The sequence below is a fragment of the Xyrauchen texanus genome, chromosome 21, assembly GCF_025860055.1.
Source record: "Xyrauchen texanus isolate HMW12.3.18 chromosome 21, RBS_HiC_50CHRs, whole genome shotgun sequence".
Lineage (NCBI taxonomy): Eukaryota > Metazoa > Chordata > Actinopteri > Cypriniformes > Catostomidae > Xyrauchen > Xyrauchen texanus.
This window is the reverse complement of record NC_068296.1, coordinates 3,616,712-3,640,897: the sequence shown is the minus strand read 5'-3', so window position 1 is coordinate 3,640,897 and position 24,186 is coordinate 3,616,712. Positions and strand designations below refer to the sequence as shown.

General features: G+C 41.7%; 1 protein-coding gene across 1 annotated transcript in view; it reads right to left on the bottom strand.

Annotated features, from left to right (window-relative positions):
* Positions 1 to 473: 473 nt before the first annotated feature.
* The window catches only part of LOC127661222 (SH3 and multiple ankyrin repeat domains protein 3-like), a 290,952-nt gene continuing 267,239 nt past the window's right edge, over positions 474 to 24,186 (bottom strand). The window contains exons 16-21 of the mRNA XM_052151831.1: positions 19,236 to 19,316; positions 15,942 to 15,965; positions 15,507 to 15,631; positions 14,689 to 14,794; positions 12,005 to 14,468; positions 474 to 4,290 (exon numbers count right to left, since the gene is read on the bottom strand). Of these exons, the coding sequence (XP_052007791.1) occupies positions 3,750 to 4,290; positions 12,005 to 14,468; positions 14,689 to 14,794; positions 15,507 to 15,631; positions 15,942 to 15,965; positions 19,236 to 19,316 (3,341 nt within the window). The 3' untranslated portion in view covers positions 474 to 3,749. The remainder of the gene's footprint in view (positions 4,291 to 12,004; positions 14,469 to 14,688; positions 14,795 to 15,506; positions 15,632 to 15,941; positions 15,966 to 19,235; positions 19,317 to 24,186) is intronic.

Here is a 24,186-nt window from a genome sequence, read left to right as displayed (position 1 = left end):
TTGTGCGCATGAGAGTTGGGAGTACTTTTTGTTTTCATAAGAAAACATTACAACAGAAAATTACAAAAAAGTCACGAAAGGGATAGTTCAATGAAAATGAAAATGATGTTGTTGTTGTTTACTCACCCTCGTGTCGTTCCAATCCCATGTGACCTTTTTTTCTTCATTGGAACACAAATGAGATGCCGAACATGCAGGATGTCAATTTGTGTTCTTTAGAAGACAGAAGGAAGACATTCGGGTTCGGAAACAACACGAGGGTGAATAAAAGATGACAGGATTTTCATTTTTGGGTGAGCTATCCCTTTATGAATTGAGACAGCGTACACCCCACTGTGGGACGTTCAATTAAAGATGGAAGACCAGGTTCTTAAAAAAAAAAAAAAAAACCCAGATCAAAAAAGGAGTGTGGTGCAATACAAATCGAACAAACCAGTCAACCATCACTCCTTATGGTGTTGGAATGATTCATGCTTCTCTCCGTCATAAAAGGATAACCACCAGAAAATCATTTTCAAGAGTGTTTTTTTGTGTTTTATGTATATATCATATATAAGATTTATATTTATGACAAAATGTTATATTCATATATCTATATACTTTTTCTGTCAAATATATATATATGTATATAATTGGTAAAAATGAGTGAATTATTGGTGGAATAAATCATCTAGGAAGAGAGACAGGTGCGGTTTTCGCAGCTGTTTCCCTCTTGTTAGAGTCTCTCTCTATTTTCAAAGCTATTTAAATACATTGAGATATTTTATTTAATGTCATATTTCCTTTGGAAACCCAAAGGAAGAGTCTGATTATGAAAAAGCCACTAGTGTTGGTTAAACATTCTCCAGGTGTAGTACGTCCCTCAGCCAGAAGGGGGCAGCAGACAGAGAGGATCCAGCCACACCCACTCTGCTCATCCACTTCCTAAAAAAATACTCTGAAAGGCAACAGAACTTCCTTTTCTCAACAGCATCCCTCGTTTTTCTGGATGAATGACACTAACAGATAGCAAAGGAGAAAAACTGGATGGAAGGAGAATTAAGTGGTTCGTGGGCATTTATCATGCTAATGAAGCTTAATAATAAAGTAGCATGTCCTACATTGACATTATTCAGACTGGCAGCAAAAATTACCACTCAAATCTGTTTAATGGTTTGTAGTCTAACAGCAAAAAAAAAAAAAACTATCTGAAATCTGATCCAAACCACATTTGTTGGTGGCTTGAAATCTAATTTTCAAATCAGATTTTTAGCAATTTGCATATGAAGGGCCAATTCAATCAAAATTAATCAATAAATACACATTTACATTTTAGCACTAGTTTTCACTGTCGAAACAAACAAACAGAAGATCTGGTTTCATCACTTCTAAAGATCCGTCCTAAAGATCAGCGCCTGTATTCACAAAGATTATTATCTGACCACTAGGGGTTCTCCAAAGAGTTCATAGCTAGGAGTTTTAGCTAAGATAGACAATGATATCTGTCTTAGCTGACAAATAGCGAGCGATAGATGGAGTCGTTGTTTTATTTTTCCCTAATTTTGATCCCCTTTTCTCCTAATTTGGAATGCCCAATTCCCACTACTTAGTAGGTCCTCATAGCGGTGCGTTTACTCGCCTCAATCCAGGTGGCGGAGGACATGTCTCAGTTGCCTTCACTTCCGAGACCGCCAATCCGCGCATCTTATCACGTGACTTGTTGTGCATGACACCGCGGAGACTCACAGCATGTGGAGGCTCATGCTACCCTCCACGATCCACGCACAAATCCCCACACGCCCCATTGAGAGCGAGAACCACTAATCATGACCACGAGGAGGTTACCCCATGTGACTCTACCCTCCCTAGCAACCGGGCCAATTTGGTTGCTTAGGCGACCTGGCTGGAGTCACTCAGCACGCCCTGGATTCAAACTCGTGACTCCAGGGGTGATAGTCACTGTCAATACTCGCTGAGCTACCCAGACCCTACTCTTCATCCCGAGTTGATGTAATGACACGAGCATGCATCTCGTCAACATCATCAAAACCCTGCCATTTCCGTGAATCCCCATTAATGCCCCCTTTTTTCTCTGCATCGAGCGTGCATCCACAGAAAAAGATACACTATGAATTGTCTGATGCTATGCGGTCTGGAGAGAGCATTTATAGTTTAATCGATTGTTCTGCTGACGGATGACAGATATTCCCAATTCATCCGTGCTACACAGTTTTATTTTGATGTGGGCAGGGAGTGCAGAGTTCTCAAGACATGTATCTCCGGTGTAATTTGGTTGTGTCGGTTTGTGGGAGAGGTAACCGCATCTCTAACTAAGTTTACCACAATGAAAACACCCTCGCGATTCATGCATTATAATATTTTATTATTAAAATACATCGACTCAACTGTGATTCAGGCGATACCTTTTTAAAGGGTCAATGTCATAATAATATTCTAATATGTAGTTTTTAATGAGGATTGACGACAGCAGATGCTTCGGAGCATTTGTGAGTCACTCTTAAGGAGTTAGATGTCCTCAGGACGACTTCTAAGCCGTCGTGGGTTTAGGAGCTACTTTTAGCGTTAAAATGCTTCATGAATAACTCTTGGATGAAAATTTTACAAGTCGTAAAATTAGGAGTGACACGCCATACATTTTAAGGAGTTGCTCCTAAATTTCCGCGTTAAAAGCTACTTTTAGCCTTATGATTTTTTGTGAATACAGGCCCAGATTTGGAAAAACAAATCAGATTTATGTCCAGTGTGAATAAAGCCAAGGTGATCGTGCAATTCACAGCCCCTCCCAAACACACAACACCCTTGTGATTGGCTGCTGGCAGTGAGGTGGGGCTTAGGAGAGTGCTACAAAAATAGCATGGAACCAACGCCCACTCCACCAATGAAAAGGGTGTTTTTTTTTTAAAGGGGTAGTTCGCCCAAAAGCTTTATTTCTGTCATACATTCACACTTCGTTTTTTCTTCCATGGAACACACACGGAATTGTTAAAGGAATATTCCGGGTTCAACACAAGTTAAGATGTTTCGACAGCATTTTCAGCATAATGTTGATTACCACAAAATTAATTTTCACTTGCCCCTCCAAAAAAAAAAAAACTCATTAAAATAGTTTCGTTAAAATACTCATCAATACATCAACAATATGTGTAAACATGATTTTAGTGTGATAAAATCACTTTTCTGTGTAAAGTTATATCCAATTATGCAAATTTGTTGCCATGAAGCCATAAGCCGTAAAATAACAACTGTAAAAAAAACAAAAAATTATTTAAGCAACTTTACAGCTCAAGTTATACACAAGTTTTAAAAGAAGAGTTAATGTAAGGGCTTTTAAAAAATTATAAACTTCACATTTCTGACTTTAAACCCCCCCAAAAATGGCCCCATCCACTTCCATTATAAGTGCCTCAATGTAACTTCGCTTTTTGCTTTTTTTTAAAAAAAAAGGAGGGACGAGACAAAATACATTTTGGTGATTATCAATATTATGCCACAAATACTGTCGTATGAGCTTCACTTGTATTAAACCTGAAATATTCCTTTAATTCTTCACAATTTCTGCTTTTGTGTTCCAGAAATAGAAAGTCATGTTTGGAACGGCATAAATAAATGACGATAGAATGTTCATTTTTGTATGAACTATCCCTTTAAGAATAATACAACTTCAAATAAATAAGAAAGAAAAGTCACAAAAATGAAAAATAAATAAATAAAAATCCAGTGTTTAGCTACAGACAGAGTGAGGTGAAGGGTCAACTCTCCAGCAGCTGTTTAAGAGCACGCTCAATGTTCATGCGGTGACCAACACGCGTCACGCCCAGCTCGGCGAAATCCTCCTTGGTCAAAGCGGGCAGGTGGGAACCTTCAATCTCATGTTCCTGAAACCGCTCGCGGTGCTCGGCCAGGTTTATGCTGGCCAGCCAGTCGCCTACGTCGTACTTGTTCCAAAGGTGGAGGGGTTTCTGGTGGAACGGCCGTAGGGCTAGAAGGGGGCCCAGGGAGGGGGCGGGCGAGGGAGAGCGACTCCGCGCGCTGGAGCTCCTCATGACGAATCGCACCTCCTTTGGTTCGTGAGGGAGACTGAGGCTGGACGACTTGAGGATGGTGGGGGGTGTGGTGGGGGATGTGGCCAGGCCGAAGCCCCGGATGGGTCCCAGAGGGTCCGAACGGTCCGGGGAACCAGGGCTGGGTGTTCGACGGGTCACTGGGTAGCGGCTGCCAGGTCGGATGGTGTAGGTGGTGCCATAGCTTCGCTGAGAGATGGTATGGAGCTCCCCTAAACTGCTGAAGAGTCTACAAAAAGGGGACAAGCGAAAAGGGAGGGGGCAGAGAGGGCACACATCAATTTTTTGGTGTGAAAACAGCAGGAATGAGGCCAGAGATTCTATTCTACTCAATTCTATTCTACACAATTCTATTAAGTAGTTCTCTGTCCAACTTTTAGTAACAGCATCAGCTATGTTAAGATTCTATGCTTTGAGTTAAATGGCAAACGTATTAAACCAGTTAGTGAAGGTGAGCATTATTAAAGGGGTAGTTCACCCAAAAATGAAAATGCTTTCATTATTCACTTACCCTGGTGTCATCCCAGATGTGCATGACTGTCTTTCTTCAGTAGAACACAAATTAAGATTTTTAGAAGCTCTGTAAGGTCCTTATAATAGAAGTAAACGAGTGCCAGCACTGTGACGGTCCAAAAGTCATATTTAGGCAGCATAAAAGTAATCCATACGACTCCAGTCGATCAATAAATTTCATCTGATTAAAATCAATACATTTGAGTAAAAAAAAACAAAAAAAGATCATTAAAACTTTATAAACTTTTAAAAAGCGCTTCCTGCCAGCAGCTGAAGCGAAGTGACATAAGCGCGTCGGCAAGTTTACGTGAGAATTCGATTTAAAGTTAATAATGTTTTAATTATCAATGTATTTTTTACACAAACATATCGATTTGCTTCAGAAGACGTTCACTGATCGACTGGAGACTGGAGTGTGGATTACTTTTATGGTGCCTAAATGTCACTTTTGGACCGTCAAAGTGCTGGCACCCATTTACTTGCATTATAAGATGGTGGTGGCGTAGTGGGCTAAAAGCACAAAACTGTTAATCAGAAGGTTGCTGGTTCGATCCCCACAGCCACCACCATTGTGTCCTTGAGTAAGGCACTTAACTCCAAGTTGCTCCGGGGGGATTGTCCCTGTAATAAGTGCACTGTAAGTCACTTTGGATAAAAGCGTCTGCCAAATGCATAAATGTAAATGTAAATGTATAAGGAACTTACAGCGCTCTATCTTCTTCTTAAAATCTTAATTTGTGTTCTGCTGAAGAAAGACAGTCATACACATCTGGGATGGCATTAGGGTGAGTGAATAATGAGAATTTTCATTTTTGGGTGAACTGTCCCTTTAATGCGTTCAGCTGTAACAGCAGAAGTGTGAATGTGTTACAGCCCTGTAGAGCACAGAGAGTGAGACTGGTCTACACCAAAGATGATCATGTTGTGACAGTGAAATCAGATCTTCCTGAATCTTGAATTTCATTTTTAAGGTTTTAATTTTAGTCATAGCTAAAATTGCTGTTTAAATAAATACATTTTCTTCCTTGGTCAGAATGTTGTGTACCATCAGGTTTATTAACAGGGCTTACGATTTCAAGACAAACTTTATAAAATGTATTTAATTAGCCTTTTTAAAAACTAAAGCGAATGTAAAAAGTAAACCAAACAGCAACAAAGCACTGACAACGGACCACGTGAATATTATCCTCTAATTTGGCTTTTTTCCAGCCCGATCGCATGAAAATTACGTGACTGTGGCGATATTTTTGCAAGCTGATATAATGTGGTTGCTTACACATACGGCGGCAGTTCTGGGGTGAAATGTCCACTGTGTGGCGCTAAAAGCGAGTTAAATGTTCCCCAAACTAATGAGGTTTTTAAGGTTAATTCTCTATTGAGTTTTAAATCAACAAAACCGACCTCCCTCCCCTAAACCTAAACCTAACCGATAGTGTCAGGTAAAGCAAATGTCACAATCACGTCATTTTGTGGCACTTCTATGACACTTTGGGTTCACGTGTTGACTTGTGTGCTCTTCAGGACTCGTACCCGCTCCTTTTCATCACAAGTGCAACGCTCAATCAGTTGAGCTACCGCGCAATTTGATCACACACAAACAAGCTTGTAAATGTTGTCGGTTATGTAATGCAAACTTTAAAACAAGTCATGCACTATAGCAAAACTGTTTAGATATCATAAGATAGCATTGTGTGTGAGAAGAGTGAAAAGTACGTCCTAATGCACTGATAATCTGCCGATTTTCTCATGCTTTGTGTGAAAGTGAATTAAAGTCATAGTTGTTGTAGCCCCCAGGAAACTGCTGCAATACCGGCGAGCCATGTAAAAATTATTTTGCAAAAATGTAGGAACAGTAACGTGATTCTATGAGACCAGGTTGGCTTTTCCAGATTGTTTAAAGAACATTGTGGATAATTTTCTGACTGCAGCATCACCAAACTGTGGTTTAGCTGTGTCAGATCTGTACGCTACAACTGGAACAAGGCAAGAGAAACTTTAACTCTGCCCTTAAAACTGGCCTCTTTTACTGAAGTCACCATAAGTCGTCATGATAATCAGTAATTGTAATGACTGGTGTGTTACATGAGTTTGAAGATCTGAATTAGATGTTAAACCTAAATAGTTACACAGTGATATATGCATGAGCACTACAGCAGAACAGTGAAAGCACAAGCAGACATGCAGTAGATGAGAAATAACAGATATGGAGACATGCATCTCAACCTTCAAATGACTTGCTCATTTTTAAATCAATAAGAGGACATCAAATGATTAAACTAGCAATTTATTTAGAATTTATTGAGATTAGTCATGGAGCCATATTTACATATATATGGTATATCTACAGAATCCAGAGCCTGATCCTTGAGTTTTAATTTGTTTAGCCTTCACCATGTAACTTGATGATTGAGGAGAATTGAGCAGCCAGTGAGAGACATGGAAAAGCTGGGGGTTAATAGGGAGGCGGGGCCAAATTAGCATAAGGCGGATCAGTGGGTGAGGAAGCATGGACGTGGAAATAGACAGAAGTGGAAAAAAGAGAGATGAGATGATTCATGCGCACTTACACAGGTGCCCGGCTCTTCTGGGCTTAGCTTCAGATTCAGTTCTAGACAGAGTAGCGGAGCATGCATAGGGAGAGGGAGAGAGGGGGAGAGAGAGAGAGAGAGAGACAGAGAGAGGGGCAATGAGAGAGAGAGATGGAGAGAGAGAGAGAGAGAGAGAGGGGCAATGAGAGAGAGAGAGAGAGAGAGAGAGAGAGAGAGAGAGAGAGAGCGGTCGGTTAGCATCAGTCCATGACAGAACAAAAAACAAACACAACACACTGCACAATGTCAATAAATGCAAACCAAATGCATAGCGACACAGACCATAATGCAGCTCACCCCAGACTTCAGGCTTTGAATAGTGGAACAGGATTTTTTTATGTGAAACTATATTGCAAACCTAATTTTCCTAATCAGTATTTCTGTCTTATTTACGGGTAAAAATATGTACATTCTAGAAAATAAGAGCTAAAACCAGCCTAAGAAGGTTTTGGGTACTTTTCAGGCTGGGTGACAGCTAGACCATCTTAGACCAGCATAAACCTGCTAAGACCAGCAAAATATGATAGGTTGGTTTCAGAAGGGTAAAAATTAAGTTGAATATATTTTGAAAGTATATCTTGAATATCATAAGCATAAATATCTTTAAATTTAGCTAGTTTTGTGCTTGAATCAAGAAAGAATAATTAGATAAGGTATATATATTATATTTATTATATAATAGGATTATAATTATAAAATTAAATGAGCTGAAAATAAACCTAATGTTATAGAATTGTAATTCATATATATATATATATATATATATATATATATATATATATATATATATATATATATAATTATTATTATACAATAATCAAATTTTTTCTAATAATAATTACAATAAAATATTGTTATATATATATATATATATATATATATATATATATATATATATATATATATATATATATATCTCTATATAGACAGCTGGGATAGGCTCCAGCAAAACCCGTGACCCTACATAGGACAAGCGGCTATATATATATATATGTTTTTTTGTGTGTGATGAGGAGGAGGGCGGGGCCGGAGTCCACACAGTTTTGAATGTATTGTAATCAGGCAATAGTTTTTGCTGGTAGGCCAGTAAAGAGGCAGTACAGTCGTTTAGACGTGACAATAGTACTGAATACAGTATTTTTTATATAACATAGACACACACACACACACACTTACATATATATATATATATATATATATATATATATATACACACACACGTGTGACGAGGAGGAGGGCGGGCCGGGCCGTGACTCCGCTAATCAGGCTTACCAGCCAAGGAGAGGAATAAGGCCGTGCCGGATGCGGCAGTTCGAGAGAGGGAGAGTCACACGCAGCTGCAGTGTGTGTGTTTGTGGTTTGTGTCTTTTTGTTTAACTTTTCATTAAAATATTACTTTGACTGTCCAGCCAACTTATCTCTCTCCTTGCTAATAAGCCGATTGGGGTCCGGCCGTGTGGATTCATGGCCTGGCCCCACCCTCCTCCTCGTCACACATGTATGTATATATGTGCGTGTGCGTGTGTGTTTATATTATATAAAAAATATTGTATTCAGTACTATTGTCATGTCTAAACGACTGTACTGCCGCTTTACTGGCCTACCAGTAAACTAACTATTGCCTGATTACAATACATTTACATATTTACATTTATGCATTTGGCAGACGCTTTTATCCAAAGTGACTTACAGAGCCCTTATTACAGGGACAATCCCCCCGGAGCAACCTGGAGTTAAGTGCCTTACTCAAGGACACAATGGTGGTGGCTGTGGGGATCGAACCAGAAACCTTCTGATTACCAGTTATGTGCTTTAGCCCACTACGCCACCACCACACAATACATTCAAAACTGCACAGCTAGAGCTCACACTAACACCAAGCGTTCTGCACACATTACTCCCATCTTGTTTAGTCTTCATTGGCTGCCTGTCTCATGTCGTATTAAGTTTAAAATTATTCTCCTGACAACCAAAGCTCTCAATGATCTGGCACCTCCTTATACATGTGATCTGCTGCATCCATGCACACCAGCACGCACTCTTCCTACTGCCGATTACAAATTGTTGTCTGTCCCTAGATTTCGTCGATCCACTTTTGATGGGAGATCCTTCAGTGTAGTTGCACCTAAACTGTGAAACTCTCTACCTCAGAGCCTCCATGACATCTCTATTTCTATCTTTTCTCAGCGCAATATCTGTCTATTACTGATGTTATATTTCCCCCTTTGTTGTCACTAATGTATATTAATGCACTTTGTCCAGTTAAATGCATATGGAGTGTGGAAATGTGCTAAATAAATAAAACTTATTTTTATAATACAAAGATAGTTCAATAATATAAAGAGAATTTAAAAGAAAATTAAGATATATTCAAAAACATTTCAGAAAACACTGACAGTTTATAAAAGATGTTATTACACATATTTATATCCCGTGTCTGGGGTGAGGTGCCGTTCTGGTCAAATGGTCAAAACTAAATGAAACGAAAAAAAACTAAATGAACAAATACGTGTGAAATATAACCAATGCATAAAACCACATGAGAGCAACAGTTTATCCAAGAGGAAGCTAGATTGATCACTATGTTAGCATGATTAAAGGACAAAATTGCCACAAAAATACCGAAATGAAAATTTGGCATGCACAGTAAGCTTACACGGCATGTCTGAATGGAGGGAGAGAGAGAGAAAAAAAAAAGAGTTTTAAATGACAAGAGACTATTCAGACTGACAAATGACAGATGACGGTTACTCAATGTGTTATTAATGATCATGATAATGACATTGTGATGGTTATGCTAGTTTATCTTTACGATTATATGATAAATTAAACGTTTCAACTAATAATATTTAATATGATTATTTTATTACAATCCACTTACAAAAGACCGTTATTAATTAATAGAGAAATAAAATCAGAAATCAGTGATTTAAGGTAATGACCCATATGTGTCAAAGCACAAAACAAAGGTAGTAATGGGTTAGAAAATATATTCATATCATAAGTGAAGTTGAAAAAGGAAAACATGTCTCTCAATCACACACAGACTCACATAAATACTGCACAACAGAGCCACAGAGCAGAAGGCAGAGTTAGATGTGACAGAGTTTGGAAGGTGAAAGGTCAACAGTTTCGATGGTGCATGCCCTCAGGCCATCTGTTACCTTGTGAACACCCAAAGGCAAAGAGGGGCGTTAAATCAGCGCTTCATAATCGAAATCAAATTTATGCCATAATGTAGTCACCTTCACGTCATTGAGAAACTTTTTTGCCAAATCATGTACAAGCCGTCTCAGCTAAAGATGCAATAATGGCAGGAAATTGATGGACAAAACGGACTGAGAATATCAAGTTTGGACCGATTTGACTGAAGGGATAGATCGCACCAAAATTACATTGATATTTGCCAGGGGTGGACAAGGAAACACAGGACTCGGAGAAGTGATTAATAAAACCCAGAACAATATCAGCAAAAGTGAATGAATAATATGGGATTAGTGGATTGTTAAAGAATAGAAAATAAAAAGGAATGACGTTTGATTTACCCTAGTTGCTAAAAGCTAAGGTTTACTGTCTTCCATGTCCTTGCCACATCTGTTGGGATATAAAGGACTTCAGCTGTATTCAAGGATATAAGCAAAATAGTACATAGCTGGTGCTTGAAAAAAATGAGAGAAAAATAAACATTGGTCTCCGATCCCTCATATGAAACTTTTTTATTCACCATGTTACATCAAACCATCCCTGTAGCTTGTGTGTATTAGTAAGAGTCTTTGTGCATTTACAGAAGGATAGCATTCGGTCTATATCACTCTACCTATAGCCTATAGGTTTAATGGTTCAGCTCTGAGATCAGCCTGAGGCCGTTCTACATTACTTACCAGTGGTTGACAAACGCTGAGATAGTTCTGGGGCTCCAAACTTCTCAATGAAGAAAGCATGTTAAACATTAACTCCTAATGTTTCTAAATAAGTAATAAAAGTGAATAGTTTTAAGATTTGGATTTGAAGCACCTCACTTTCAAAGGCCAAAGAACTGTATACTTCGGATTTCCGCATACCACTACGTCTCCACGACACCAAGTGGAAATTCCATGTCTGTGCGCATCTTCTGTACACGAGCCTGGCATTGAGTGTCCTAAAGAGTCAGAAAGGAGTACTAGTGCACATGCGTCAAACATGTCCCTCTGGGTTTGTGGTCAGAAGAGTATACTTTGAATGGCTAGGGTGTTTCACTGTGTGCAAGACGTAGCGGCATCCAGAAAAACGATGTATACCTTAGCCTCAAGTCTCAAAAAAACTCTAGACAGACACCGCTTATGTACTTTGGTATTCCTTTATGGTGTTTGTCCTCTTAAGTTATGTCCACTTATCTGCTTGTACTGTTTCACAGGTTGGAGCATACATAACAGGTTATAATTTTCATGTAAATATCTCATATATGTTCATTAAATTCTCATAGTACCAAAGGCAAACCATGGGCAATTAAACAGTCTTTAGGGAAGGAAAGAGTTCATGTTAAAAGTTCAAGACTGCAGATCTTTAACATTAAATGTGTGTTTGTGGAACAGGTAATTGTCTGCATTCTCTTGAAGGAATGTTCTAGGTTTAATACAAATTAAACACAATCGACAGCATGTGTGGAATAATGTTGATTACCACACATTTTTCTTTTGTTACATATTGTACATGTTCACATGACTTAAGTGTGATAATATCGCTTATCGGTGTAAAGTTATATCCAGTATTATTGGATAGATTATATTGGTGAAATATGGTATTAAACAATTCTTTGGGAAATGTTGTAGTAGCTCAGCTATGCCTGAAGATTTCACCCCTTACCTTGCACCGACCACGGGTGATTTCCTTCCAGGGTCGAGTGAAGCTCCAAGCGGCTCTTCACCAAGCGAGTGAGTGTCCTTGTTGAGCTGCTGCAGCCGTGAGCTGAGCTCGCTGATCACAGTGGGCTTGCCTTCCTCTGCCCCTGCAAGCGGACGGGGTTCCACGGGGTCCCCCCACAACTTTGAGCGTCTCTGGAAGAGGTAGCGGGGTCTGGCCGGGCCTGAGGCTCCCGCAGCAGCCGCCAGAACGGCCGCGTGCTGCTGTGAGAGCAGTTCACTATCAGAGGACTGCTTGAGTAGAGGGTCCCTGAACGTCACCGGGCCCTTGCTGAGCTGGGACTTGAGCTTTGGCTTTGGAGGCACTGGCGGCTTATCAAGAATGAACGTCTGGCCATCTGCGTGGGTGGTGTAGGTGTCCATAGGCTCGCCGCTCTCCGAGGACAGTGTGGACATACTGGAGACAGTGGAGATGGTGCTTGTTGTCTCCAGGTGGTGATCGCTGGAGCTACGAGTATCGACCTCTTCCACCCCAGAGTCAGCAGCAGACTCTGGGCCCAAGTGGGACTCAGACGGCTTCCCTGAGGCTGCTTGCAGGCCACTGCTAGCAGGGACCTGTGCTGCTGTGGCAGCTGCCGCTGGAGGGGCAGGGGGAGTAGGCGGGGCCGTGACAAAAGGGGTCGTCTGCGTCAACGATGGAGCAGGAGGTACTGCCTTTTCAAGTGCCTTTGCAAGAAGGCCATTGGCAAATTCATCCGGTGGAGGAACCACGCCGATTTTGCGGAGCTCCTCTCGTGTCTCCTCATCACTGGAAGAGAGCATGGCAGGTGGTAAGGTGACTGTGTAGGGTTCCATGTCCTCCTCAGAACTACCCTGAGTCAGGGTTTTTGAGGAAGGGTAGGGAGGTGGCTGGGTGGTTGTAGTTGAAGTTGGAGGTGGGGTGGATATTGAAGGTGCATCAGGACCAGGGGACTTAGCACGCTTTATTTCAGCCAACATAGGTCTTGGGCTCTCTGACAATGCCGCTTTAGGAGATGGGGCACTATGCTCTGGGCTAGCCCCCACGGCCTGACCATTACTCGTGGCATGGACCATGATAAGCCCAGCAGTTTTCTGCTGAGACGTGTCCATGATGCTTATGATCATACTCTTCTTGTCCTCAATTTTCCTGTCCTCTTTCCTTTCTGTCCTTGTCTCCAACACTTTTCTGGTGGATATGGGGCTTCCCCACTGAATCTTGCTGGTGGGGGTGGAGGTTTCATAAATCTTTTTCATTCCAGGGGAAAAGGGGGGCGAGGTGAAGCCCCCCTCGCCCTCTGAGCGCTCAGTCTCTTTGGTCTGGGTAACCATGTAGAGCACCCCTCCAGCAGCTTCTTGCTTAATTTTGGGCTCAGGGCTGCTGGAAGGAGACTGACTCTGGGAAGTTAATGCCCGTTCCCTTGCGGCCAGCGCAAGTGCCAGTGGAGAGTTGGGGTCCAGGGGCTTGCCTGTCAGTGGGTGAATAAATGTGGTGCCCCCAGGGGAGGGACGCAATGCCAAGGCAGGAGGTGGCAACTGGCCAAGCTCACGGGTGAGCAATCGTTCGTCAACAGACCGTGATGGAGTGAGTAAGGGGGCCTCAGGGGGAGGAGCTGAACTGCCCTCCATGGTGCCCACTGATAGGAAGACTGTGGATTTCCGCCTCTCCTCCAGACGACGTTCGCGGTCCTTCACAGCATCAGCAATGGCGGCAGCAAAGGGTCCTTTACCTTGAAACAATCCCTCAGCCTGAGCTTGACTGCGCACCTTCAACAGCTGCTGCTGCTGCTGGTAGAAATCAGCCCTGCTGGTGTGGTGTGCTGCTAGACGCCCAGAGGGAGAGTGTTCTCTGGCATGGAAGGATGCCAGTGCTAGCGAGGCTCTCTCCTGAGCATCTTCCACCTGCAGTTGCTTTACAAGCGGGCTCTTCCTTCGCTGTGGCTTGCTTGGAGTTGGCGTGAACAGACCCACGCTGAACTGGCCCACATTGGCATAGGGGTTATCAATGACTCTACCTTTCCGCTTGATCCTTTCGGGTGGAGTCGATATGGGACCTGGCCGCGGGATGTCCGTTGGCTCCACAGGGAGGTGGGTGGAGTCCTGAAGGATAATCATGGAGCGAGCTTTCTTCTGCCGCTCCATGTGGGCGGCATGACGAGGAGGCTCAAACAGCTCCGCAGACATGGTCTGCGGCAAGGCATGCAGTCTGGGCTCGGAGTCTGGCTTAAAACTGGACCGGCTGGGGTCGTGAACTCGGCCAGGTGGAGGTGGCGGGCAGAAGGATGGAGGAGGGACCGTATCGAGATAGTAAAACGACGGGGGAGGTGGGGGAGCAGTTTGGGGAGGTGGAGGAATATTATGACTATCTCTCAGTGTGTCTGTCATGGAGGAGCTCCGCGGAAACCTGTGCTCCGCTGCAAGGGCAGACAGTCGATCCTCTTCAGTCGCTCCTGTACAGACAGACAGATATATCTATAAAAACATATTTTTGGTTTGGCACGGCTCAGATAATGAAAATAATGATAGTGAAGAATATAATGAATTGCAATGCATTCAGATTTGATGATCAAGGAGTAGACCAGTAGGAAGAAAGGAGACTTTGTTGCTGGGTCAAATTGAAAGTTTAATTTAGGTATAGAGTGAATGTGTAAAATATTCTCAAAGGATTACCAAAAGATTTGGTTCTGGCCATGCTTTTTGGCAGCTGCATGTGGGCTTTTTCTAATGCTGGGTGAAGAGCACCATGAAGAGCCAGACCTTGCCGCTCAAATAGAGTCTGCACAAAAACACACAAACACACACATTAGTGCCAAAAATATCCAGAAAGGATATGTTGCCATTTTATCAATACAGTACATTGCTGTTGGATGACTATTGTTATTGTAAAATGCTTTACTGTACATTCACTTGGAAATTTTACAGCTTAATAGACACATGGTTTTACATGATATTACAGCTCAAAGATTTGAGCAATCATAAAGTGTAGATGTATCTATTATTTATAGGGTGAATTCAGATAAATTGGACCACTTTTTGGCATTCAATGCGCTTGGATGGCCTTCTGACATCCAGAGTAGTTACATGAATGATCTTAAACCTATTATGCCTTATAACACAACAACATGTAAGGTCATGTAAGCTTCTTAAACAGGTTGTTTTTACCAATCCCAACTGGCACATCTACAGTAGATTTTTTTGCATTACCCCTGCATTCCGGAGGCTAATTTTATGTGTATAAATGAATGACGGCTAATTTAACGTGTATAAATGAATGACGGCTAATTTAATGTGCTTACGCTTTGAGGCCAAAACTGGAGAAAAACAATATGTTTTACTTGCATCGATGGGTTTTATGAATTAGCTCATTTTTGATGATATTGTTGTGCATGTAAATGCACTCATTGGCATGACTTGTTAAAAGTGTCCAAAATGGCCTAAATTCACCTTGTATTTGTGTGTGTGTGTGCGCGTGTGTGTGTGTATCTTACACTAATTTCTGCTGGTGAAATCCGGCGGCTGGTAGGACGTTGCTTCACTGTGGCTACTCTGTAGTCTGCCTGCAACTTTGGTCTCAGTACTGACTCCTGAGAGGCCAAAATCTCATCTAGCCTTTCTGTCAACAAACACACATAGAAAACCAAGATCAAAACATAAACACAAAAGCAATACTCAGCTGGTTGTAATATGTGCATCTAATCAGATAAGCAGCAGTGAAATGCAAAAATGACAATGTAAATATAAAATGTTTAATGGCATATTACATTATTTCCTCAATGGTATGTCACAATGCATCAATGCTCCTGGCAAAAGGTGTATTACAATACAATGAAAGCACATTCAACTCTAGCATGAGCAAGGTGTGAGATGCTGCGTCAATACATGTAGGATATATGCATTGATATAGTCGGTTTCTATGAACATACCTCCTCTTCTCCTCCTGGCAGAGGCTGTGCATGAAATAAATGTACAGAACACTTCTCCATTAAAGTCTCACAGCAGCAAATGTCTGTTGATACGTTTTGCAGTGTGTAAACGTGTGTGCGCGAGTGTGTTTGTAATAAACTCAGTAAACTCAAAGCACAGAGAGAGAGAGAGAGAGAGAGACAGCTGATGTTTTGACCAGCACAAATGGCAGAAGGGTGGAGATGACACAGTTAATACATAAACAAGAGAGAGAAATAAAGAGAGGCAGAGAGGGAAGGTTGCATCCATGCAAGGGCGTAGCAGCCACTTGTCCCCTGCACTCTTTAAAAAGGCGCTTTTTGTCCCCCGCACTTTTCCAAGCTAAACTCACGCCGAGTCCAAATGTTGGATTTGTATACAGTATTATTCACGTTTTGTTACTTTGGGCTCATTGAGAGACCATCCAGCCAATCACAGGTGAGTATCATGAGCCTAAACAACCCTTACGTAATAGGCTGTCAGTCAGACAGTCTAATCAATGCAGCTCCGGTCATTTCTACAAAGTAGCTTTCAGCAATGCTCATTTATTTCTGTATTTTTATCGGCATTGATGTTGATCTAAAATGAATAATCTAGAGATGAGGAACACACAAATGAGAGTTATTTATCGGCATATCGTTCATGATTGGCAGCATTATGTGAAATGCACTGCAGAAAAACAACAAAGGACAATCCTTCTTTTAAGCACACATTGTAAGTGGAGATTACATCAGCGCACGAGTCTTCATTAAGTTGTGCTTTTTACATGACGTTTGTGAGGTAATAGTTTGATCGGTTCCTCTTGCCAATTTAAGCAGATTACTAGATCGGTGTTAAATATGTAAAGCTAATTTTTAAAATCAACTCCTGTTTTTTACCTCTATGTTGGAGTGCAGTCGAACTGTAGGGAAATTATAGAATTGCTTTGTTCTTCGAATGCTTAAAACCTCTAATAAAGTCTCTTTGTAGGTCTGTAAACACATATTTTAAAGGACTAAAATGTTCTTTTGATCGTTGATTCAGTGACTAACTCGTTTCACACAAGACACTCATTTGTCAACACCTTCTGGCATCACCAGAAATGGTCACTGAATCATTAAATGGATTTTGGTGAACGTAGTCAAAACACTTGAACCACTTGAATACATTTAAATCCCACAATGCACAGAGCAAAAAATACAATTGTGCACATGCACAATTGTCATTATTGTAATTTATGAAATTATTTATTCAGGACCAGTTTGTGCTCCACAAGATGCCCTTTATTTTTGCAGCTAATTTTGTGAAATTTGTCAATTATTTTGCAATACTTGACTCTTTAAAATTCTACAAATATTAAAAGTAAATAATACATATATATAATACTTATATCATTAATATATACTGTAATATATTAATATTGCACTGTAAGTGTTGGGTCTGTGCAAGACACCTACTGTCAGCGGTGTCCCCCCCCACACTTTTAAAATGACTGCTACGCCCCTGCATCCATGTGTGCATGCATTAGGACAGGCCAACATAGATCAAATAATTATATCTCAATATTTTCAGCCTTTTGACAATATTCAATACATTTAAAAATCAGAGGAACCATCATTTCAACAAACAGATTCAAAATGTAAAAAGAAAATTCTTCAACTTCGGGCACTTTAACCAGTGCCTGTATTCACAAACTAGTTTGTCTTTCTTCCCCCCTTTTTATATTTGTGTACTGACAATGTCTACAGTGTGTGTACATGCATCACAGGAGATTTATGTCATTTTTTCATGAAGCCATGAAAATCATTTCTGCACATCTCAAATTCGGTATTGTGTAGAATTCTGTGCCGTAAAAGACGCTGATGGAAAATATTTTTTTGGGGGGAATGTTCTCCCCTTTTCTCAATGCGCTCTAAGTCCTCGTGGTGGTGTAGTGACTCGCCTCAATCCGGTTGGCGGAGGAGGAATCTCAGCTGCCTCCGCGTCTGAGACCATCAATCCGCGCATCTTAACACGTGGCTTGTTTAGCACGTTAGCGCGGAGACGTAGCACATGTGGAGGCTTCACGCTATTCTCCACGGCATCCATGCACAACTCACCACCGAGAGCGAGAACCACATTATAGCGACCACGAGGAAATATAGTTTAATACTTAGAACAACTCTTGAGATCTCTTAGTTCGGATTTGAGCTCCATCAAGTGTTTTGAATGCAAGAATGTAACGCATGTTTGTGTTGTTCTGCTGAAGTGTTTCTTCACTGTATAAACTGTGTGTTGCTCACACAGCTGAAGTTTCACTTACTGCCCTCTGGATTAAACAGGTGGTACTACAAGTATTTCTCAGGAATCTTCCTTATTATGGTCCGGGAGCATTGCGATTAATTGAGTACGCGTTATATTTTATAAAATTAATCGCACTGAATTAATGCGTTAAATAGACAGCCCTAATGTTGTACGATTATTGTAGGCAAACCTTTTTTAATTTGTATTTATTTATTTATTATTTTTGACAGAAACCATGATTTTACTATAGTAATATTGTAGTAACTATGAAAAGTGAGTTAAGTAACCATGTTTTTTCATGGAAACCGTGATTTTAATACAGTATAGGCTACTGCATCAATATTATAACCATTGTTATACTATAGATTAATCACGGTAGAAATCAAAATAACCACAAAATTATGATTTTTATTTCCATAGTTCTTCCCCCCTGTATAAGTAGGCTACTATGGTTTCACTATGAATATCAAGGTTAAGATATGGTAACTGGAGTACAACCAAGGGAACGCAAAACTATTTCAGAAAAACAATTCCCGCCCTGTCATTAGGGGCTCCATGTTTTGTTGACTTGGTTAACAAGTACACTGACTTTTTAGGGCAAAATTGTTTATTGCGGTGGAAATGACACCAAAACTGTGGGACAGTCGTAATTTTTGAAAAATAATATATTTTTTTTACACAATAAATATTTAAATGGTTTATGTTTATTTCACTTTTTGTTTAGAGGGTTTTAAACATGTTTAACTGAGTCTGTGTCAGGGTCTGAAGGCTAAAACAGTCAAATCTATACATAAAAGACATTTGAAAAGTACCAAAAATAAAAGATGAAGGCCTGGTTTAATGTCACCTTCATATAACAAAAAGAAAAGTTTAAATAAAAAAAATGAAAACATGAAATTTCCCAAAGTTGAAAAATTAACAAATATTTGCACTAAGACACGATTCATTGAAATATTCAACATATATATCACCCAGCCCTGGTGTAGATGTGTGTTTGTTTGAGGGCATCTTACCCAGCTCCTCAAGCTCAGCGGTCATGCTCTTAGACCTCAGTGTGAGGGTGGTGCTGGGCGCTCTCTTCGGAGGAGGGGGAGCTGTGGAGGAAAGGCATGGAGTAGATGAGAAGATGGGGTGGGAGCCTTCACGACGGCTGCCCACTGGCAGCTGCCAGCGCTTTTTCCCCATCTTCATCCACAGATCTCTACACACAACGCTGCCACACTACGATTAAACTCTCTCTCTTTCTTTCTACAGATCACACAGCTATCAGACATCTCCTGGGCGCCTGTGAAACCACAAACAAACTTCCTTCGTTGGTGGCCTTTCAATGGTAGAATAATCGTGTTTTTTTTAGAGTCCCCCAAAATCCTTCACATTTCTCCTCTTACAACCCTTCCTTTTCTATAGGGGGTGTTGGCAGAGCTTTCTCTTTGTCTCTCAGACAGGAACTTTTGCATAATCCATAAGAAAGCTACAAATCCAAGAACTGCTTAGCCAGACTCAACAAAGCAGAGAAGGGGAAAAAACGAGAGGTTTTCCAGGAGATCAGAGGCTTCTGTTGTCTGCTCAGTAACGAAAACTCCTCACTCCTTCAGCTAACAACCTTGCCAACCGAAGTGGAGATGGAGAGAGAGAGAGAGATAGCGAAGAGAAATACCAAGGCACCAATGCAAGGCTTACTTCAAACATGCATTGTAGTAACCATGGCAACTCTGCAGGAGCAAGGCCTGGGTTTGTGCATTTCAACTGTGAGAATCTACTGAATGTGCGAGAGTGAGTCTGTATGTGTGTGTTTGTGTTATTTTGTGTGGGGGAGGATATGGCCACTAAAGTAACAACAGATACTCTCCATCAATACTTGCAGATTAGTCAAAAGTGTGTGATAGTTTGCATGCACACATTTACACAACTGTGCAATAACGTTGCAGGTTGCCATTGTTTTGCCAAGTAGCACATGGCACATGTTCATGGATCAACATTCCTATCAACCAATCAGATTAATGCTGTTTATGAAAATTATGTCTAATTGATTTTGCTTCCAGCTAACAATGAGAGTGCAGTATTCCCAGCTTCATTTAATACATTTTACACATTTCAAATGTTATGGTGTAACTAAAAGTTGCAATGCTCGTAACTTCAATAGTGTAACAGTAGTTAAAATAGTTTCACAATAGTTTAGCTTTTCCATCAACAAGCTACATTTCCCAGCGAGTAGCACTGTAGTCACAAAATGCTACATTTGTCACACTGTATTACAAATGTTAGCGATGGAGTCAAAGCAGCAACATAGTTCTTTTCAAGGCAAGTCAGCCCACTTGGCCGCCATCTTTGAAAAACTCCCGGGCAGCTATTTTCTTTGGATACAAGCAGCGTGAATTTCTTTTTCGTTTGTATCCACTTGAATGGGGTAAGACCAGAATCTCTAGAACGGTTGGTTAAGATTACAATCAGCAGTAAAATCTGACAACAATGGGATCATAAACTGTTCTTCTTTTGCTCAGATCACACTTAAAATGCTAAGTTTCAAGATGGCTCTTTTACATGTAAAGCAGGACTTCCTTTAATACATCCACCATATTGGTTGTTCCAATTTTGCCATTCATTTTAATACAAGTGCGCCGTCTCTGTCTAAATTGTCTCTAGTGGTCATCAAATACGTTCACGTGAACTGTCCTCTCTCTCATATGTAGTGTTGGGAATAGGGCTGCCAACCGTCCCCTTTAATACGTAATCTTTAAGAGAACAAAATTGTGTTCTGAATGAAATCCTGATATTTATTTTTTATTTGTCCTGTATTTTAGCATCTCTAAACGAAACTGCATTCCTCAACAATGCATTCAACAATTTTTAAATCCATTTCCCAGAATTCACTATAAAAATGTGCAGTTCTGCAGATTGTGACTGTGCCTATGGTTAGGGTTCTGTCACGTTTTGTAGTGATGAGGCTAGAGAGAGCAGGATCTAAATGCGGTGATCATTTAATCCACAATCAAAAGAAGACGAGAGGACATAGAAAATGATGACAGTCGTTTGTACATTAACCATACAACAACGATCAAGAACTGACAATCATGGAAAAAACTAGAGGGTAATATATACAAAAAGGTGCTGATGAGGGAATTTAGAACAGGTGAAGGAGAAGGGGAACAGATGGCTGTGATGAGGGCCATGCATCCTGGGAAATTTAGTTTGGGAGAAACTAATGACAAGACAAAAACTATTTCAAAATAAGCATCCTTAAAACAACAGTGACTATTACATACCCTACCCCCTAAATGTGGAGGAAACAAGTAATGGGGAAGATCCAGGAAGAAGATTATGGAGTCCAGGAGGGATTGGCAGATACTCCTGTGGCCAGGGAGGAGTCTGGGGATGATCAGGAAGCTAGGGAGGTGACCATAGGACAGTGGTAGAGTCAGGAGGCCTGGGAGACGAGGCCATGGGAGGCGGAGCCATGGAAGACTCGAGGGGCGGAGCTAAGGGAGGCACAGCCATGGAAAGCTTGAGGGACAGAGCCAAGGGAGGCAGATACATGGAATGTGGAGCTGTGAGAGGGTTGAGTGGCAGAACTGGGGATCTTACTGCCCAGAGAGCAGCTGAAGTCTTGGAGGACTGAGGCGAAGCCGGTGGGACTGAGGACAAGGTGGAGCCGGAGGGATGGAGGTCTCCAGTGGAGGTCGAAGTCAGGTGACCGACGGACCAAGGTAGAGCTGGAGACGTGGAACCCAGGTGACGCCGATAGTCTGGAGGACCAAGGCGGAGATGAGGGGATGCAGAGCTGAGGTGACGCCAAGGGATTGGAGGGCTAAGGCGGAATCCAGGGCTCGGATGGCCAAGGTGTAGTTGGAGGGTCGACAGATTCCCTTGTCTGGGAAGTCCACGGGGGTGATGGAAGGAACCAGCTGATCAGAAGGAGGTGGAGCCAATGTCCTGGGTGGAGCCAGCAGAGGAGAAAGGGCTAGGGTGCTGGACGGAACCAACAGAGGAAGGAAGGGCTAGGGTGCTGGACAGAACCAGCAAGTCCATAACAGTGGATGGAACAAGCGGAGTAGAGGGCTGGACGGAACCAGCAGAGAAGGAAGGGTACTTGGGATGGCCATATGGGCGGGAATCCATTCTAGGGCTATTAGCTCCGTGAGAGCTGGCTACAGGCACTAGTTCTTGGACCGGCAAGGTTATAGAAAATGGCTCAAGGGGTGAGGCTACAGGCACTGGCTCTGGGACAGGCAAGGCTCGCTAACTGTGGAAGGAATGGGCGCTGGCTCGATAACCGTGGCAGTCATGGCCGCTGGCTCGTTAACCGTGGCAGGCATGGGCGCTGGCTCGTTAACTATGGCAGGCTTGGAGGAAGGAGCCATGGAAGGCTTGGAGGAAGAAGCCGTGGAAGGCTTGGAGCAAGGAGCCGTGGAAGGCTTGGAGCAAGGAGCCGTGGAAGGCTTGGAGCAAGGAGCCGTGGAAGGCTTGGAGCAAGATTTTGGCCCGGGGCTCCCGCCATAACCTACTGTCTAAGGGGAACCGCAAAGTTCTAGAGCCTTCTCCACATACTCACAGAGTGTCCAGTGGGGATCCGCCGGAGGCATCAGTTCCTTTACTGCACTATTCAGACTGACCCAAAAATAAATCACCAGAGAGTGGTCATCATAGTGCACTAAATTCACCAGTTCGAGAAAATCAAGGACATGATCCTTCACTGGACAGTCCCCTTGTGTGAGAAGAATTCTGACATTTGCAAATGCTGGGGCAACAGTGACCTCTAATGTCAAATCGTGTTTAAGGTGCTGTAAACGATTTTAGCATTCTAAAGCTTTCACCTGACTCAGCCATTGAATTAGCCATGCACCCTCATTCCAAAACCCCGTCCTCCAAAGATAATTTTGAGACAAAAAACGAGCAAAAGAACAGCACTGTACAGCTGTCAGATATTATTTCATTAATATCATTAATGTAGTGGGAAAATGTTTTGCATAGTTTTCCATGAAAAAAATCACTCACATCACCTTTAACATCTCCAGTTTTACGTAAACAACGTTTTGCATGCGCTAGCTCCATGCATTGCAGTGCTAGTATGAATGAAATCCAATCTCTGGACATCATCATTTCAGAGCGGCGGTCCTAAGTAGGTTTGCCACCCATCATGTAAAATATGGGATCATCCCCTTCATAATCAATGCAGGATGTGATTCGTTCTGTATTTAAGCTGGTCCGATGGCATCACCGCGGAATCGTTCAAGATCATTAATCCGTCTGGAGTGGTGGTGGTGTAGTGGTCTAAAGCATATAACTGGTAATCTGGTAATCAGAATGTTGCTGGTTCGATCCACACAGCCACCACCATTGTGTCCTTGAGCAAGGCACTTAACTCCAGGTTGCTCTGGGGGGATTGTCCCTGTAATAAGTGCTCTGTAAGTCACTTTGGATAAAAGCGTCTGCCAAATGCATAAATGTAAATGTCTGAAAAGTCCTCAGATTGTGCTAAAACTGTGGGGAGTGTGTTAAGGGACCATCTCAAAACTTCAGCCAGCAGCACCAAAGCTACAAATATTGGGCTATAGATATTAGGACACTATACTGTAAGCATATAAACATATCTAGATTAATTAAGTTCCTATTAATTTATTCCACCAAATAAGACTTACTCTTTGTGTTTGGTGGTTTAGCTGTAGATATCTCAAGACTTTTGTGTGTGTAAGACCAAATGCACAAGAAACACTTTGGCTCTTCAGTCTGCTTTGTAATCACAGTTTCTCATGACGAACAACCCTGTCATTTACGTTCTCCTCTGACAAATACGATCATTACTGTTTCCAATGACTACAGTCATTATACTTGCACGTTTAATTCCACTGTTCTTCTCATGGTTACATTTCTCACTACTACTTTACTCATGTTTCAGTCTAGATTCACCCGGCAGAGACAAACCTCTCACTGTCTGAACACATACAGTACAGAGCATCAAAGACTCGT